Source organism: Fukomys damarensis, unplaced genomic scaffold (genome assembly GCF_012274545.1).
Source record: "Fukomys damarensis isolate Sample0158 unplaced genomic scaffold, DMR_v1.0_HiC HiC_scaffold_25, whole genome shotgun sequence".
In the NCBI taxonomy this organism is placed as follows: domain Eukaryota; kingdom Metazoa; phylum Chordata; class Mammalia; order Rodentia; family Bathyergidae; genus Fukomys; species Fukomys damarensis.
Window position 1 is genome coordinate 21,145,574 of NW_022900937.1, and position 16,064 is coordinate 21,161,637.

Below are 16,064 nucleotides of genomic sequence, written 5' to 3' on the forward strand. Positions count from 1 at the left end.
TGTATATGAAATTATATATATACTATAGTATATATATAATTATATATTCATTTATATATATAAATGAAATGGTCAGAAAACTGGTTTTCACATTTTTTAAACAATTGTAGAGTTCTTTATTAAGCCATATTGTAGCTAAAAGCCCAGTATGTCACAGCAGAGCTCCTGTTTTTAGAGAAAGCAGTAGATGTAGAGCTTCATTTGATTTTTTTTTTGTTGTTGTTGCTTGTTTTTTGTTTTTATTTTTTTTGTAGTCTCTTCCTTTCTCTTCACCCACTCTCAATTCTGAAATATCTGGAATCCATAGAGTTCTAAGGATTACAGCTTGGAAAATCACTTGAAAATTCAATGTAATAATGTTTCATAGCATCCTAAAAGATACTCAGATTCTGCTTTAAATTCTTCTAGTGAAAGAAATGGCAGGGGCTGTAGCTCAGTGGTAGAACACTTGCCTAGCATGTTCAATGCCCTGGCCTTGATCCTCAGCCTGCCCCCTACCCGCCCACACACTCCAAAAAAATAGGGAGGGAGAAAGAAAAAAAGGTCAATTCTTAGTTACCTATAACCGAACAACTCCAATGGGAAGAAATTCTTGCTTCTTTCAAGCTTAAATCTGTCTCAGTAACTTTCATTAGTGATTCACATTCTACCATATGTGTAAAAAGAACAAGTGTCTTCCATATGTAAACCCTTTCAAATAGTTGGCAGCAACTCATCTCTTCTTAGCTCTCTTTACATTTATGCTTTCACTTATTCAAAACTTATTTTGTGTACCCCGTGTAATATACTAGAGCATAAGAAGATGTCTTTGCACTCACTGAACTTACAGTCCAATGGAAGAGATAGACATGGAATTATAAATCAGTAGACCAAGAGAGTAGAGGACTGTCTAAGCCAGATCAAGGGAGGCTTTCTGGAAAAGATGCTTTCTGGTACAAGTCTTCAAGGATAAATATAGTTATATGATAAAGCGAAAGGGGTAAGTAACACAATACGAATGAAACACTAGAAAGCGTAACACAGATAAGACAGAAACTATAAGAAAATCCTTGTTGTTGATGTAGAGTTGGAGGCAGACAGTGATGAGATTGAAAAAGGTAGTCAGAGGGCTATATCAAAGAGATAGAGCATAATTCTGGGACCAGCAGAAGCTTCCTGGTATTGCTGGAAGAGGAACATGAAAGCCAAGCTGACAAGATTATGAGCCCTCTTCCTGGATCCACGTGGTTCTGAGGGTCAAATAATTAATGTATATATTTAGAGAATATCAGTGAACAAATTTCTATGAAAGAAATGTAGAGAAATGTTAAAGAGCTGCACGGAAAGCAAGGACGGTTTCACAGAGAAATCTACCACGTCTTCAAGAACAGATAACTATAATGATTTCAAGTTGTTCAAGAATATTGACTAAGAAGGAAAAATTTTTCAAAATAGATAACTAGCTTTGATTTCAAAATCCAGTAGGATTGCACAGGAAAAGAAGGGACAGACCAGATACCTCTTAAGAATGTTGGTGCAAAAGCCCTTTTAAGATGTTATCAAACAGAATACAAATATTAAATGAATGATAACCATTACAGCCAGTGCATTTTATTCTAGAAATGCAAGAAATTTTCAGTGTAATTAATGATTATTCTGTGTACACTGAAAAGCAATGTCACACCTACTCTTAATTTAAATTCAAATAGAGTACATGGAGATTGGATAGTAGGTGTCATTCTTGGGAGAGAAACTCTGGAAGCTTACCATTGCTAGGAGGCGTAATCCAAAGATGGTCCCTGTGATTCCCACCCCTAGTGTATACACAAGCACACCCTCTCCTAATCCCCTCCTGTCTAGGTAAGTAAAACCTGTGACTTGCTTCTAACCAACAGAATATGGCAGGGAAAACTGGATTTTTGCAGGTACAGTAAGTCTTCCCCTCTACCTCTGAGAATACTTCTCAGACCCTGATGGATGCATGCAACCATGATAGTGCCAAACTTTACATATGCCCTGTTTTTTTCCTATTCATACATAAATATTTATAATAATGTTTAATTTATAAATTAGGCACAAGACTGCCAATAATAACTATAGTCAAACAATAATATAACACTATTATAAGAATTATTCAGAAGTTACAAATTGTGTTTTTGGAGTTTTCATTTAATATTTTCAGACCACAGCCACAGATAACAGTGAGCAAAACCACAGACAAGAAGGGACTGTTACTGCATAATTAAGATTCCTTCTTTGACTGTGAATACAGGGATATTATCCTGAGTGATCCTGACTGACCTGGCAGGTCCTCTAAAAGAGCACTCAGGCTTTCTCTGAGGAATTCTCTTATTGGCCTGGAAGGAATCTGCTGTCACATTTGAAGACAGCCACATGGTCAGAAAGTGCAAGGTACTTTTAGGGGCAAAGAGCATCCCTGGGCCCATAGCCAACAAGAAAATAGGGGCTTTGGTCCTACTGCTTCAGGGAACTGAATTCTGCCAACAACCACATAAGCTTGGAAAAAAAGAGCTTCAAAAAGGAACACATATTGCAGTCTTCTGAAGGCCTGAGCACAACACACAGGTACACCACACCTGGACTTCAGCTGCAGAGAAACCATGATGTGTGGTGTTTGAAACTGCCAAGTTTGAGGTCATTTGTTACACAATAGTAGAGCACTAATAATATCATTGAAGTTAATATCAAGACAAGGACACCAATTGGGATAGTCACATTTCCATTGCTGTGACAAAATACTTGAGGAAATTATCTTTAAGGAGGAAAGATTTTTTTTTCCTTTGGGTACTGGGGATCAAACTCAGACCGTTATGCTTGCAAGGCAGCACACTGGTGGCATTGTGGTGCCACTGAGCTAAATCCCTGGAAAGATTTATCTTGGCTTGTGGTTGCATGGCTCCTTTGTGTCTGGACTTGTGGTGAGGCCGAACATTATGACAGAATAGAGTATGTGATAGAACAAAGCTACTCATCTCATGGCAGCCTGAGACTCAGAGAATAAAGGGACCAGAGACCTACTTCTTCCAGTGAGGTCCCACCTCCTAACATTTTGACTACATCCTCATCAACCATTGAGTGATGAATCCATCAATGAATTAATCCATTGATTAGGTTACAGTCCTATGATCACTACTGCATTGGAGACCAAGCCTTCAACACATGAACTTTTGGGGAATATTTCAAACTCAGACCGTAACACCGAACATCGCAATTATAATTCAGTAATACAGACAGCACAATCAGATAAGAGACAAATTAATGGTAACATCAAAGTGGGGGAGAACTAAACTTACTTTTCACAAACAGTATTATTAAATACCTGATAATACCAAGAGAATGAATTGAAAAACTATAAAAATCTGTGAAATTCATTAATGGAGCTGAAATGAAAACAAAAGAAGATACAGTGGAAAAAAAGACCTAACTCACAGCAGCAGCACAAAAAGCTAAAATACCTCATGCTCTGTATTGAATATGATGGAATGGATCCCCCAAGGATTCATGTGTTGAAATTTAATCCCCGGAGATATGAAGAGAGTGGAAACCTAATAATCCAACCATGATATTTAGAGGCAAGGCCCTTGACATGTAATTAGAACTAGGAAAAGAAACAGTTATTCCAGTGGAGCCTTCCATGGATGTTGTAAATGGGGCCTTATAGGGAGACAGATAGTTTGTACTCTCCTCTCTCACCATGTGATGCCTTCAGTGCCTTGGGCTCGGACAGCAAAACCATCGTCACTGGCTTCATCCCTCAGCCTTGGGCCTCAACTATGTGCAAAGATAAACTTCTTTTCTTTATAAAGTAGCTTGTCTTGGCTATTTCATTATAGTAGTACAGAATGGACTAATGTATGATAAAATAATGATAAATATGAAAGATCTATATAAAGAAAACTTTAAAACATTAACAAAGAACACAAAAGATTTATACAAATGGAAAAGCCTACCATGTTTTGAATAGGAAGGACCTCATGAAAAATATGTCAATTTTCCTTGAGTTAATTAAAAAATATAATATTATACCCCCCAAAATGTTTTTGTTGAGGCTTATTTAAACAAGTTGATCCTAAAGTTCATTATGGAAAAAAATAAACAAATACCCATTAAAAACTCCAAAAAAGAACAACAATGAGAAAAAGGCTAGTACTGTATATTAAGGAATATTAGAAAGTCTTATCAGTTAAGATAGGATGATTATGAAGAGATAGTCTAATGGATAAAATGGACAATTCAAGTATATGTGCAAATAACACTATATGATAAAGAATAATCCCAAAGAAGTCAGGTGGACTATCTAATAAATGATTTGGGAACTGATGAACTATCTGAGAAAAAAGAAAAAAAAAACCATAGATTCAGATATCTTACGCCAGTATAAATTCCAAATGGGTCAGAGATTTTCAGGTTTGTAATAAAAGCACAAAAATGCTAATAGAAACTGCAAAATTATTATGTGGCCTTGAGATGAGAAAAAGGAGAGTGAAAATAAGCAAAGGCAAATGATAAACTGGAAAAGTAGTTTTCAACTCATCTTCCCTAAATTATAAAGAACATTTAGAAGTAAAAAAAAAAAAAGTAGGGAACAACAATTGAATAAAGCTTATATTACCTATTCAAAAATAAATTTAAGGTAAGATACTATTTACCATAACAACAAACACTGTAGGAATGATAAATATGCATAAACTCTTTAGGGGGAAAATTATGAAATTTTGTTGCAAGTTATTGAAGAATTAAATAGTCTATTCCTGGATACAAATTTTCTTTTATATTATAAAGATGGTAATTCTCTCTAAATCCATTCATAAATATGACAGTTTTAAATAAGTTTGTACTGAGTTATCTGTGGAATTTACTAGCTGATTCTAAGAGTTGTATGATAGAGCAAAAGGCCTGAAATAGACCAGAGTAGAGGCAAGGAGAACTTGCCTTATCGCTTATCAAGTTATGATTATAAATCTGTTGTAATTAAGCAGTGTGGGGACAGACACAAAGACTTGTGGACAGCATAGAGAGGCAGAACGGCGCTGTGCACATGGGGAAATTTACACATCAAGTAGGAGGCATTACAAACTAGTGGGACAGTCTGTTTAATAAGTGATGGTGAGGAAATGGGTTATCCAGTCAGAAAAACACACTGAACCCATTCACACTGTGCAACAAAAAAATTAACTTCGGGTCCAATGAAAACCCAAGTTTGAAACCTAAAACTTCAAAGTTCTTATGTTTAAAATCAGAGAAAATCTTATGACCTTGGTTAGGTAGAACATGATTTTTTAATACTCCAAGTGCACAAACTATAAAGGAAGAACATTTAATTCATGTGACAATCAAGGTCATGTTTTTTTTTTTAATGGAAAATGCCTCAATGGAGTTCTATGAGCAAAGTCTTGATTAAAGTGGTTTGATAGATTAATAAGCAATGCACAAGTAAAGACAGGCAGTGTTGACTCTTGTCTTGAAAAAATGCAGAGGAAAAAGGAAGGATTGAGCCACCTAATATTTTGGAAAGAACAGTAGGCTAACCATTGGAGTCTTGGATCTGAGCCCGATTCCCGCTCATTACCAGAGACCATGCCTAGGCCCCTTAACCACCCTTCACTTACACCATGCTCCAAATCTTGAAAACTACTTAAATCGCTGCAGTGCCAAGTACAATGCAAAGTACTCTCTCCTGTACATTCTGAGTTGTTGGGAAAGTTAACTGAGGTGTGTTCCTCACAGGTCAGGTTAAGCAGACTTTGGTTATGTGTGTTAAAGGTCTGTTGCTTCTGAGTACCCCCTGCATTCTCCTGACTCATCAGAGAAAAGCTGTAAGGTATAAAGGATTCTTTACAGAATCCAATTCTGCTCATAGACAGATGGGGAAAAGTGCAAACTAGGGTGAACGACTCAGAGGCATGTAGTGGATTATTGAGTGCGTGCTGAGTAGCAAGGCGTTCCTGTTCCTGGTCTTGGACACAGTGTACACTGCAGTACCTTCTGAGGACTTCTTGGTGATCCTAATGTGAAGAGCATTCTGATGCTGATGAATTTACGGGCTGATCATTTCATTCAACACACGAGTAGGTTTTGTTGTGTTGTTAGCTTTCTATGTGTGTAGTCCATCTTCCAACTAGCCTGCCAATTCTTCAAGAATGAGGTAAGAATTATTTTTAAGCAACTTTTAATAGATGACGTCTAATCCTGACCGAGTCTCTCAACCAAGTTTCCCATTTCTAAAATGAGGATATGGGTTAAATCCTAAACAAGTGCCATTGTAGTTAAAATTGCTTCTATAACAAAATCCCACCGCTGACCCATGTTTTTTTCCAAACCATCTTTATAACAAACTTCTAGTTCAAAGAAATAATATAAACAATATTGTTTCTCATCAGTATTGAACTTGTAAAGTACTTGCTTAATGAACCAACCCTGTGGCCATATTGTGGGCTAAAAGGAAATAGGAATGTGAAAGCACTTGGGAATGGAAAAAGCCTTATTCAAAGAGCAACAATCCCTTAGCAGGTCACAGCACGAGTGTATCTTTGTGTGGTTTTGACAGGATCATTCTGGACAGGAAGGGTGAGTTGTACTGGCAGATGCTGATGAGTTACAGGGTACATTCTGCAGAAAGGTACAGTAATTAGCTTAGAAGAGAGGAGAAATGAAGTAAAAATGCTTTCAAACACAATTACTAAATTAAGGGTTATTATAACAGATGCAATTCTGCATCGACATGTTCGTAGAGAAACAATGGAAGAAACTATACCAGGAAATTTTTAAACTCACAGAATTATACTACATCAATTACAAAATGTTCATTTTAACTTGCATTATAAATGATTTAACAGAATGCATCATTTAAAAGTTTAACATTTGCTATCCCTACATTATTATAAAAATTCACCTGTTAATGGGACTCTTTTTATTTTTTCACTAAATATGCATAGTGGCTGTGCTTGTTGTAAAATGTCACTCCTTTTAGTTACTGATTGCCTGTGACTCCCACTTATCATCCTGCTAGCTGTCTGGGTGCAGCCCAGACTGACTATGAGAAGGGAGTAGCTGATACTGCTCTCATCAGCCATCTGAGCCCAAGTGACTGAATCCAAGGCTGTGTTTTAGAGTCAGAGAAGTAGATTCATCAGAAAAGCAGCCAGCTGGAACCATTTATTGTTTATCACCATCAAAATCTGGTTCATATTTTTATGGATAGGTCAACCCAATGACCTGTTGCTTTGGCGCATAAACTATATTAAATCAACATGTTGACCCCTGCATGTTGACTGATTATTTTGACATGTCTTAGATGTCAGAAGAAAATTTCCAAAATATGCCTCTGCTAGGGAAACAGGGCAGTAGACTTAGTACTTCACATTAATCAATGAGGAATTTAAAATTTTTTTGGCTTAAAAATGGTGAACATTTGGAAAAAGGTGAAAAACTTTTTTAAAAAAAGGAAAAAACAGTTTCACAACCCAACCTTATACTTAAGAATATTTTCTTAAGCAGTTTTCTATCCATTCTTTTCTAACTTTTTAATACAAATTTCAAGCATATAGCTAAGTTAAAGGGATTTTACCGTAAACATTCAAAACCTACACTGCACTGTTAACATTGTACTCAGCACCATACTTGCTTCACCACATACCTTGCATCTACCCATCCCTCTCTCCACCCACGTGTCCACATTTTAAAAATGATTAGTTTCCCTCTCCCTAAATAGTTCAGTATCCATGTGATTAGTTGGGTTCCATATTTGGTACAGTTTCTTCATTGGAGGTAAAATTTATATACTGATGTGTAAACCTTAGACTGCCATGGCTGAACACTGAAAAACTTGTACATATATAACTCAAACCTATCAAAATGTTATTAGTTTTCTTTTTCACTTAAACATATTATAAGTGTTTTTCTTATTACAAATCTTAAGTATAATTTTGATGACAATAGTTGTAATATTTTTAATTTAACTCTAATTGAAATTATTTTGGTATTTGGATTTTAGCTGGAAATTTAAGTGGCTCCTTTTCCTAAATCTATTGTCTTGCTATCATTTTTTATTTCTTTTCTCCTCCACTGACATGAATTACTTCCTTACAGTTCTAATGATCGGATGTGTGGTGTTGCATTTTTCCTGTATACTATGATGTGACTTGATCATGTCATGATCATGACTTAACACTCTACAGAAGTACCAGCATCCAAAGCAAAAACTCTTGCATTAAATAATATGGGTTTTTTGGGGATGCGGTCAGTGTTGGCGGATTGAATCTAGGCCTCACCCATGCTAGTCAAACACAGTACCACTGGGCTATACTTCTAGTCCCCACAAAATGGCTTTGTTCTAGTGTCTGTGGAAAGTTAGGGCCTAATGCCCACATATCCTCTGGCCCAAGACTTCCCTTGTGTTTAGAACCAGGTTTTTCATTTGCAGATTGCCGGGCCTCGAAGTTGAGTGGGAGCACTGTTTCTTAGGAAGAGTTCTGGGTCCCACACTTGGGTATACTTTCTCTTCCTCCTTGTATACTTTCTCCAACTTTGTCCAAATGTTCTATTATACACTTTCCTATACAACAAAGTAAATTCAGAGTGTTAGTATCTCAAGTATTCTACCAATTTTAATTATCAATGTCCATAACCTAATACTTTAACCACATAGCCATGAGACTGCTTTCAGCCGACAGTGTGAGCTAAATCACCTGAACTCAGATAGGAGAAATAGTAATCACATTTTCCAACAGAGCTGTCCAACAGAGGCAGAAGTAGACTGAAAGCTTTAAGCTCCCTGTGGCTGGACTCAAGCAGAGTGCTCTGTTGTGAGTGGCTACAAAAGAATTCCTGTCTGAAGGGTGGGTGGGAGAGGGAGAAGAGATTATTTCTAGTTTCTGGTTCATCTAATGATTGTTTTGGCCTTTGGATTAGTCATAAAGTGACATGAGGTTTTCTTTTTAAAAACAGGATATAAAAGAAAAAAAGAAATTCTGCAAGATGTACATAGAGGACCTTGTGAAGGAAGCCACAGAAATCAATATGAAGAATGAAGCTCTGCAGAAACTTTGGCCACAGATGTTCATTGAGCTTGTGAGGGACGCAGTCATAGAAATCCGCAATAAGAACTCCTACATGAAGCTCTGCCTGCAGCAGCTAACTGACCAAAACTAGAAATGGCTTTGTTAGAGTCGATTTGGGCAGTTTTATTTTTTTCAAGGTTGAAAATACACAGGTTAAATGTGTTAAAATGACAACACCACCCTACAAACCAGAAAGAGAAGCATCGAAGCATTATTGCCTACTGTTCCAAAATTAGAATTTAAAAAGGAAAGCAGGAGAAAAGGAGGATTCATTTCCAGTGTACATTGGCCGAGCAGCCTCTGGGAATTTAGGAGGCTTGGGAGTTAGGTTGGCCATGCATCTGGTTCTTGCTGGCTGGTGTCGCTGCTGGAGCCCAAAGCACATACTGTTTGCTGATGGTTTAGCATGAGTTGCTTCTACCTACTTCAGCTGATAATTTTCACATATGCTTTTTTATTTATGTCATGATTTCAAAGCCAAAAATAGGCTCTTTTTTTATGAGTAAAGAATAAACTGAATACATTAGTTTAAAAAGTGTGTTTGCTTCCTTTATGCAGTCGGCATTGTCACATTGTTGTTTATTGTTTGGTTGTTGATCACCTACTTGGGAGGAAGACCTCTTTGTTCTAGGGGTGCTTGCTTGTCCCAACAGGAGGGTGGAGAAAATGGGAATGAGCAAATCCTGGGAGAGGAAGAAAAAGCTTGCTCTTAAGGGTGTCCTGGGTGAATACAGATGCAGCCCAAACCAGTAAGTCTGCTTCTCTGAAAGGTGTTCCCTTCTCTTGTTGACTGTTTGTGTGGCTTTTTTTTTTTTAGGTGTGCATGTGAGCCTGCTCCTCAGAAGTCTTAAAGATACATGGGCGAAAGGCCCTAATTTTAAAAATTCCACTTGAGGATCAAACAGGTAAAGAAGCCACTAGCAGAGGTTTGGCCTAGTTTATGCTGGCAAGGAGAGTGAGTGCAGCCTATTAATGAAGCTAGAAATGACACAACTTTAGTAAAACAGTCTTACAGGTCAATCAGAGGAATTCTTCAATTTGCTCCGATTTTTGTCGGTAGAACCCCAGTTTATGTGAAAACGAGAGAAAATACAACACAGCAAAGCTGGAGATACTTGAAAGGAAGATGAATATTCCACTTCTGCAGACTTCAGAAAGACCCTCATCCTTGAGATCTCTGTCATCCTCCCTTGGAAGCAGCGTTCAAGGTTAGTGGGTGAACATAATCTTTCTGAACATAGGCATTTAAATCACTCTGTTCTCAGCATTTTACCACTTAAGCTACCACTTAACTGATGACCCATTCTCATCCTGTTTCCTCATAATGGCACCTTCATCCTTAAATTGTGATGACAATCAAATATGATAGTGCATACAAAGCCTTTCTCCTAATGCCTGGCACACAACGAGAACCCAATAAATGGGTCTGTTATTCTGTAGGTTTCGGGTTCAACTTTAAGGTTGGTCCCCCAGGACAGGAAGAAGTAGGAGCCTTGTTTAATGACCCTTCAGCTCTCCAAATTGAAACATGGACCCTTTTCTCATCTGGCTGGTGAGTGGAGATCTCTCCTCTTCTTGTTTGGTATAGAAATGAGATCCCAGCTAGAGGGGAGTATTGAGAAGTCACCCAAGAATATCTTGTTCGTGGGGTTCTAGCAGTAGGAAAGAAGTAAGAACTTGTGCTGTGTCGGGAGTCTAGGAATTGCTGCTCACTCTGGGCTTTGCAAATGAATGGCATGGCTGTTTAATTAATAATCTGTCCAATTTCCTCCTTCTCCTCACCTAACCCATTCCTGCCACAAATGATTGACCGTCACATGCATTCTCAGCCCTCCCCAGTTCTAGGAACTTGAATTCTAGGAACTCGAGGAAACCAAGGTCATGGCATTCAGCGAACTGGCAGCAAACCTGCCCTGCACTTCTGGCTCCATCCAGGCCTTCTGCTTCAGGCCTACAAATAGTTCTGTCTTGTTCCTGAAACCAGGCCTCCCTATTCCTCCCTGCTTCGGTCTCTACCTCCTTGTCCGCCTCCATTATGCCACATTCATTACTACTTCTTGAATCCTTATTTTGTCTGATCCCAAACTCCCAGTGGCTACGTTTGCCCATCTGATCTCTCCTCCAAACCCATTTGCTTTCTGGAGTTCCTATGTGAGGACTGGGGGACCTGAGTCTACTGGCTCTGTAATCAAGGGAAGGACGGTCCTGTGTCACAAATGAGGTGATCTGGGAACAGAGTTCCCTTTCCACTTGGACTTTCCAGAGTTTTCAGGGAAGGAAAAGGTGCACACCACATTGCAAGCTAATGTGTGTGGATGGATTGCTTTCTTTCCAAAGAGGATCTCAGGTAGAAACAGAAAAATGTGATCACCTCAAATGCAGAAACATCCAGTATCCCCCAGTTAGGTAGATGCTGCATCCATTTTCTGGTCCAGGAGCTACATGGTCAAGTGTGCTGCTAGATCTATGAGTGGCTTGCTGTTGAATCTACAGCTACCTGAGTGTGCTACTGTGTCCCAGGATGGTCTGGATGGAACTAGCTCCCACTCTCCTGAGCTTTTCTCCACTGGAGGCTCAGCATGTGAGCCAGTGCAGCCCCAGCATGCTCCTGATCCATTCCTGTGATTACTGTTCTCCTCACTGAATGATACGGATCATAAGCTCTTTTACTGCTGTGTTCTTTTTAATGCATCATCTCACTTAAACTGAGCCATAGAGAGGTTCAATGACTTATCCATGGATATTTCAGCCAATCAGTAGTGGACAGGAGCTGCATTCACTGTTATCCTTAAAGATCTGTCATTTGGCATTGTCCAAGGTCCATGGTCTCTCCCAGTCTACTTTCTTGTTTTGCTGTTATGCTGAGGAATTACAAATGAATGATAAGAATTTCTCAAATATACCTATATGTACACACTGAAAAATATTAAGTATGGTACACTAACATGGGATGTATATGAATATATGAACAGAACAATATATTGGCTACATATAAATGAAAAGTATAAAAATATTGGCTGGATTCATATCAGTAATATGTATGGAACCGACTTCAGAAGGGTAAAAAGAGCAAGAATCAAATTAGGGAGACCAATTGGGAGAGTATTATTGCATACTGATCTAGGCAAGATATAAGGGTGACTCAGATGAAAGGAGAACAGCAGAGCTATCAGGAAGTGGTTGGATCTTGGGTGTATTCTAGAGGGAGAGCCAACAAAATTGACTGATAGAGAGCTGGGGATTTAGCTCAGTGGTGCTGCCACCTGCCTCACAAGCACAAGGTCCCCAGTTCGATCCTAGGTACAAAAAAAAATTGATTGATAGGTTGACTGTGGACTATGAAAGCCAGGTGCCAGTGGCTTAGACAACTGCAAAGATGCAGTTGCCATCAACTGAGATGGGAATGGGCTATGAATGGAGCTTCTTTTGGAAGAAAGAACAGGGATTCCATTTTGTATGTATTGAGCTTGAGACCCTTGTTAAATCTCCAAATGCAATGAGTAAGTAGGTGTGGATATAAGAGTTGAGAGTTAAGAAGTGTGGGTTGAGCTAGAATATAAAATTTGGAGTCCTCAGGACATAGAAGTACTTGTTGTATTATCTTTTTTTGTTTGTTTTGTTTTTCTGAGACAGGGTCTCACTATGTAATTGAGACTGACCTGGAACTCACTATGTAGCCCAGGCTGGTCTCAGACTCACAGCCTGGTCTCAGACTCTCCTGCCTCAGCCTCCCAAGTGCTGGGATTACAGGCATGGGCCACCATGCCCAGCTTTGTTGTATTATCTTTAAGAGAATAAGCCTGTCACTGTTTAAAGATAATCATGTTTTAAATTTTGATTTATCTAAGGTTTCTCTTTATATAGTTCATGTTTATAGTACATAGTTTTACATTCCTTATGAGGAATTTCTAAGATTTCTTATGTAGTCAAATCTCATTGTTTTCTTTATTATTTCTTTCATTATAATTATACTTATTATCTTCCCATAGCATTAATTCCATGCTTATCTATTAGTAATTGTTTTTTAACAGACCAAAAACATGTCTTCTTTTGGCAGATCTGGGTTTTGTTCTTCCATATCCCAGATTATGTAATCAAATATTCTTGAAAAAGAAGGAGGGAGGGGAAGGAGGGAAGGAAAGAAGAAAGGAGAGAAGAAGAAAGGTAAGGAGAGAAGGTAGGAGTTTGGCTCGTTAGGGCAAAATGCAGACTAGAATAGAGAGACTCCCCACTAAAATAGTAAGTTTAAACCTTAAAAAGCAAAGGTTAGATTTCCTGACCTGCTTTGACGGATCAGTTGGAGATGGAATGCTTGCTGTCGCCAAGAAGTTCAGAGCCAAGTTTGAAATTTGGTCATAGCAATGTGGACAATCTTTATTGATGGGATATTTGTTATCTTTGGTCTGGATTTTCCCTTTATATTTATGTTTTCCTGGCTCATTGTATGTGTCTTTTGTTGCAAAATATCCCAGATCCTGTATGGGACGAGCTAAAATGGATTCAAAATCCCAAAGAATGAATGACTTCTAAAGAATAAATCTTCCTTGGGGAGTGGAATACATTGCAGCTTCTCTTCAAGAAACAATGAAACTATTTACTAATTCCTTGTTGCAGTTCCGCTAAACCTCGGAAGTCAGATTAACTTCTCCTCTTTGTTGATCTTGAAATATTTCATCATGCAGAAGTGCATGTAGAATAGTGTCTCAAATAAATACCCTACAATCACCACCAAGCATAATACATCTTAATATTTTCCACATTTGTTTCAGATTTTAAAAATAACACATTGGAAATAGAGACGGAGGCCCTGTGTACCCCCTTCACCTCCCTAAAGGTAACTACTATACCGAATTTCATGTTTATTATTCATTCATGCTTTCATACTATTCCTATCTTTATGCATAAATGCATAGAGTTTGAGTATTTACATTTTCCAAATTTATATAAATGATATCTTGTGATGCCTTTGCCTGCATCTTTTTCGCTCTACATTATGTTTCTAAGGCTCACTCACCCTCATCGATGATGGTTCTTTCCTTTTCTCTGCTGCTTGATGATGTTCAGTCGTATGGCCAGTGCCCAATTTAAGTGTCTGTTGCCCTGTTGGTGAACATGAGGAGGTTTCTAGTTTAAAGCTGGTGCAGATGCTTCTGCTCTGAATATACCTGTTCCCATGCGTGTCTGAGGGGCACACAGTTCACAGTGGAACTGCTGGGCCTTGTGCACATGTGCAGCTGTCCTCAGTGTTGTCACACTGCTTCCTGAAGTGATGTGTGTCAAATTCTCCCGTGAGCAGGGAAGTGCAAGCTCCAGTAGTCCCTTTTACTCACCAACAACTAGAATTTTCAGTTTTTGCCGTCTAATGTGTGAGTGTGTGTGTGTGTGTGTGTGTGTGTGCATGCTCACACTTGGTGGCTTATGTGCAAGAGGTTTTTATTCCCCTTAAGATGAATTTTATTTATATTGAAACACACTAAGATGTTCATCTAATGAGTTTTGAAATTACAGTCAATATCCCAGTTAAGATCTAAGACATTGAAATCACTTCAGAAAGGTTCTTTTTGTCCATCCCTACCCCTCCGCTTTAAGCAACTGTTGCTCAGATTTCTTTCTCCATTGTTTTATCTGTTCTGGAACTTGCTATGAATGGAACCATCCAATATGCACCATTTTGTGTCTGTCTTGTTTTACCCAGCACAATGTTTTAAAGAATAATCCACATTGTTTTATTTATCAATAATTCATTATTTTTATTGCTTGGTATAAAAATATCATCATTTGTTTATCCATTCTATTGGGTTGTTTCCAACTTGGGGCTCTTTTGAAAACAGGCATTTTTATACAAATCATTTTGTACAGTAGGATTGGTGATAGAGTATCTATAAGTTTAACTTTATAAGGAACTGCCATAGATTTTTTTAGTGATGTAATTTTATGCCTGCTCTGGCAACATATAGAGAGTTCTAATAGCTTCACATATTTGCCAATATTGGTGGTTAGCTTTAAAAAATGTTTTTAGCAATTCTCATGTGGTTACACTTAGCCATCTCATTGTTATTTTAATTTTATTTTCCCTGATGTATAATTGTGTCACTCACACTTTTCTGTGTTTGTGGTCATATCTTCTTTTGAGAGGTCTGTTGCTCATTTTCTTAAAACTTGAATTGTCTTTATTATTGATTTGTATAAGTTATATATAAGTTCTAGATATAATACTTTAATTTTGAACTATAATAAAGTCCTGCACATCCATTTTTAAATACAAGGGGCTTTTATGTTCCCCTTAAAACAGTTTTCCTGCCCTAAGTTTTCAGAGATACTCTCTCTCTTCTGTTTTTTTCTAGCAGCTTGATAGTCATAGCTACTATACTCAGTGTGGTAGTGCCCTTCATATAAGCAGTACAGTTGGTGTGTAGTAGATCCCAAACTTCGCTTTCTTTTCTCTTGCAAACTCAGTCATTCAGCATAGCTTGGTGCTAGTGGTCTTTTCCCCCAGGAGTTGCCTTGGCAGTTTTTCTTTCTTTTTCTTTTTCTTTTTGAAACTCAACTGATCAATATGTAGATAGTCTCTCTACACCTACTATTCTTTTCCTCTTTCCATTTTTATACAAATATTGCACTGTCTTACTGCAGCCTATATCAGCCTTGAAATCAGGTAATATAACTACTTCAACTTCTTTGTTCTTTTAAATTTTCTTTTTGCAGTACTGGGGCTTGAACCCAGGCTCTCACACATGCTAAGCAAGTGCTCTGCCACTGAGCCATAGCCCAACTTTGTTGTTCTCTTTAAAGGTTATTTTAGCTGTTTTATATCTTTACATTGCCATAAAAATATTAGCATCAGCTTTCCAACATATTTTTTAAAAGACTTTTGGAATTTTTGTTGGGATTCCATTGCATCTATAAATTAATTAGTGAAGGTTTTAAACTATGATTGTCATCATGCAACATGATTTTTTTTTTTTTTTTTTTTTTTTACCGGGTTTTGAACTTGGGTCCTTGCGT

At 37.8% G+C, this 16,064-nt stretch overlaps 1 protein-coding gene and 1 long non-coding RNA gene across 7 annotated transcripts in view; both read left to right on the plus strand.

The window, feature by feature from the left end:
- Window positions 1-9,565, plus strand: part of Lrrc49 (leucine rich repeat containing 49) — a 136,301-nt gene extending 126,736 nt beyond the window's left edge. For all 5 annotated transcript variants that reach the window (XM_033756001.1, XM_033756002.1, XM_019208033.2 and 2 more), the window contains one exon: window positions 8,947-9,565. In XM_033756001.1, coding sequence (XP_033611892.1) covers window positions 8,947-9,150 — 204 coding nt within the window. In that variant the 3' untranslated portion in view covers window positions 9,151-9,565. The remainder of the gene's footprint in view (window positions 1-8,946) is intronic.
- A 317-nt stretch (window positions 9,566-9,882) lies between these two features.
- LOC104864482 overlaps window positions 9,883-16,064 on the plus strand; it is a 51,335-nt gene continuing 45,153 nt past the window's right edge. The window contains exons 1-4 of one of the 2 annotated variants that reach the window (XR_004514324.1): window positions 9,883-9,964; window positions 10,120-10,267; window positions 10,500-10,611; window positions 13,829-13,893. This is a non-coding gene — a long non-coding RNA (uncharacterized LOC104864482). The remainder of the gene's footprint in view (window positions 9,965-10,119; window positions 10,268-10,499; window positions 10,612-13,828; window positions 13,894-16,064) is intronic. The other variant, XR_004514326.1, reaches the window with a different exon arrangement.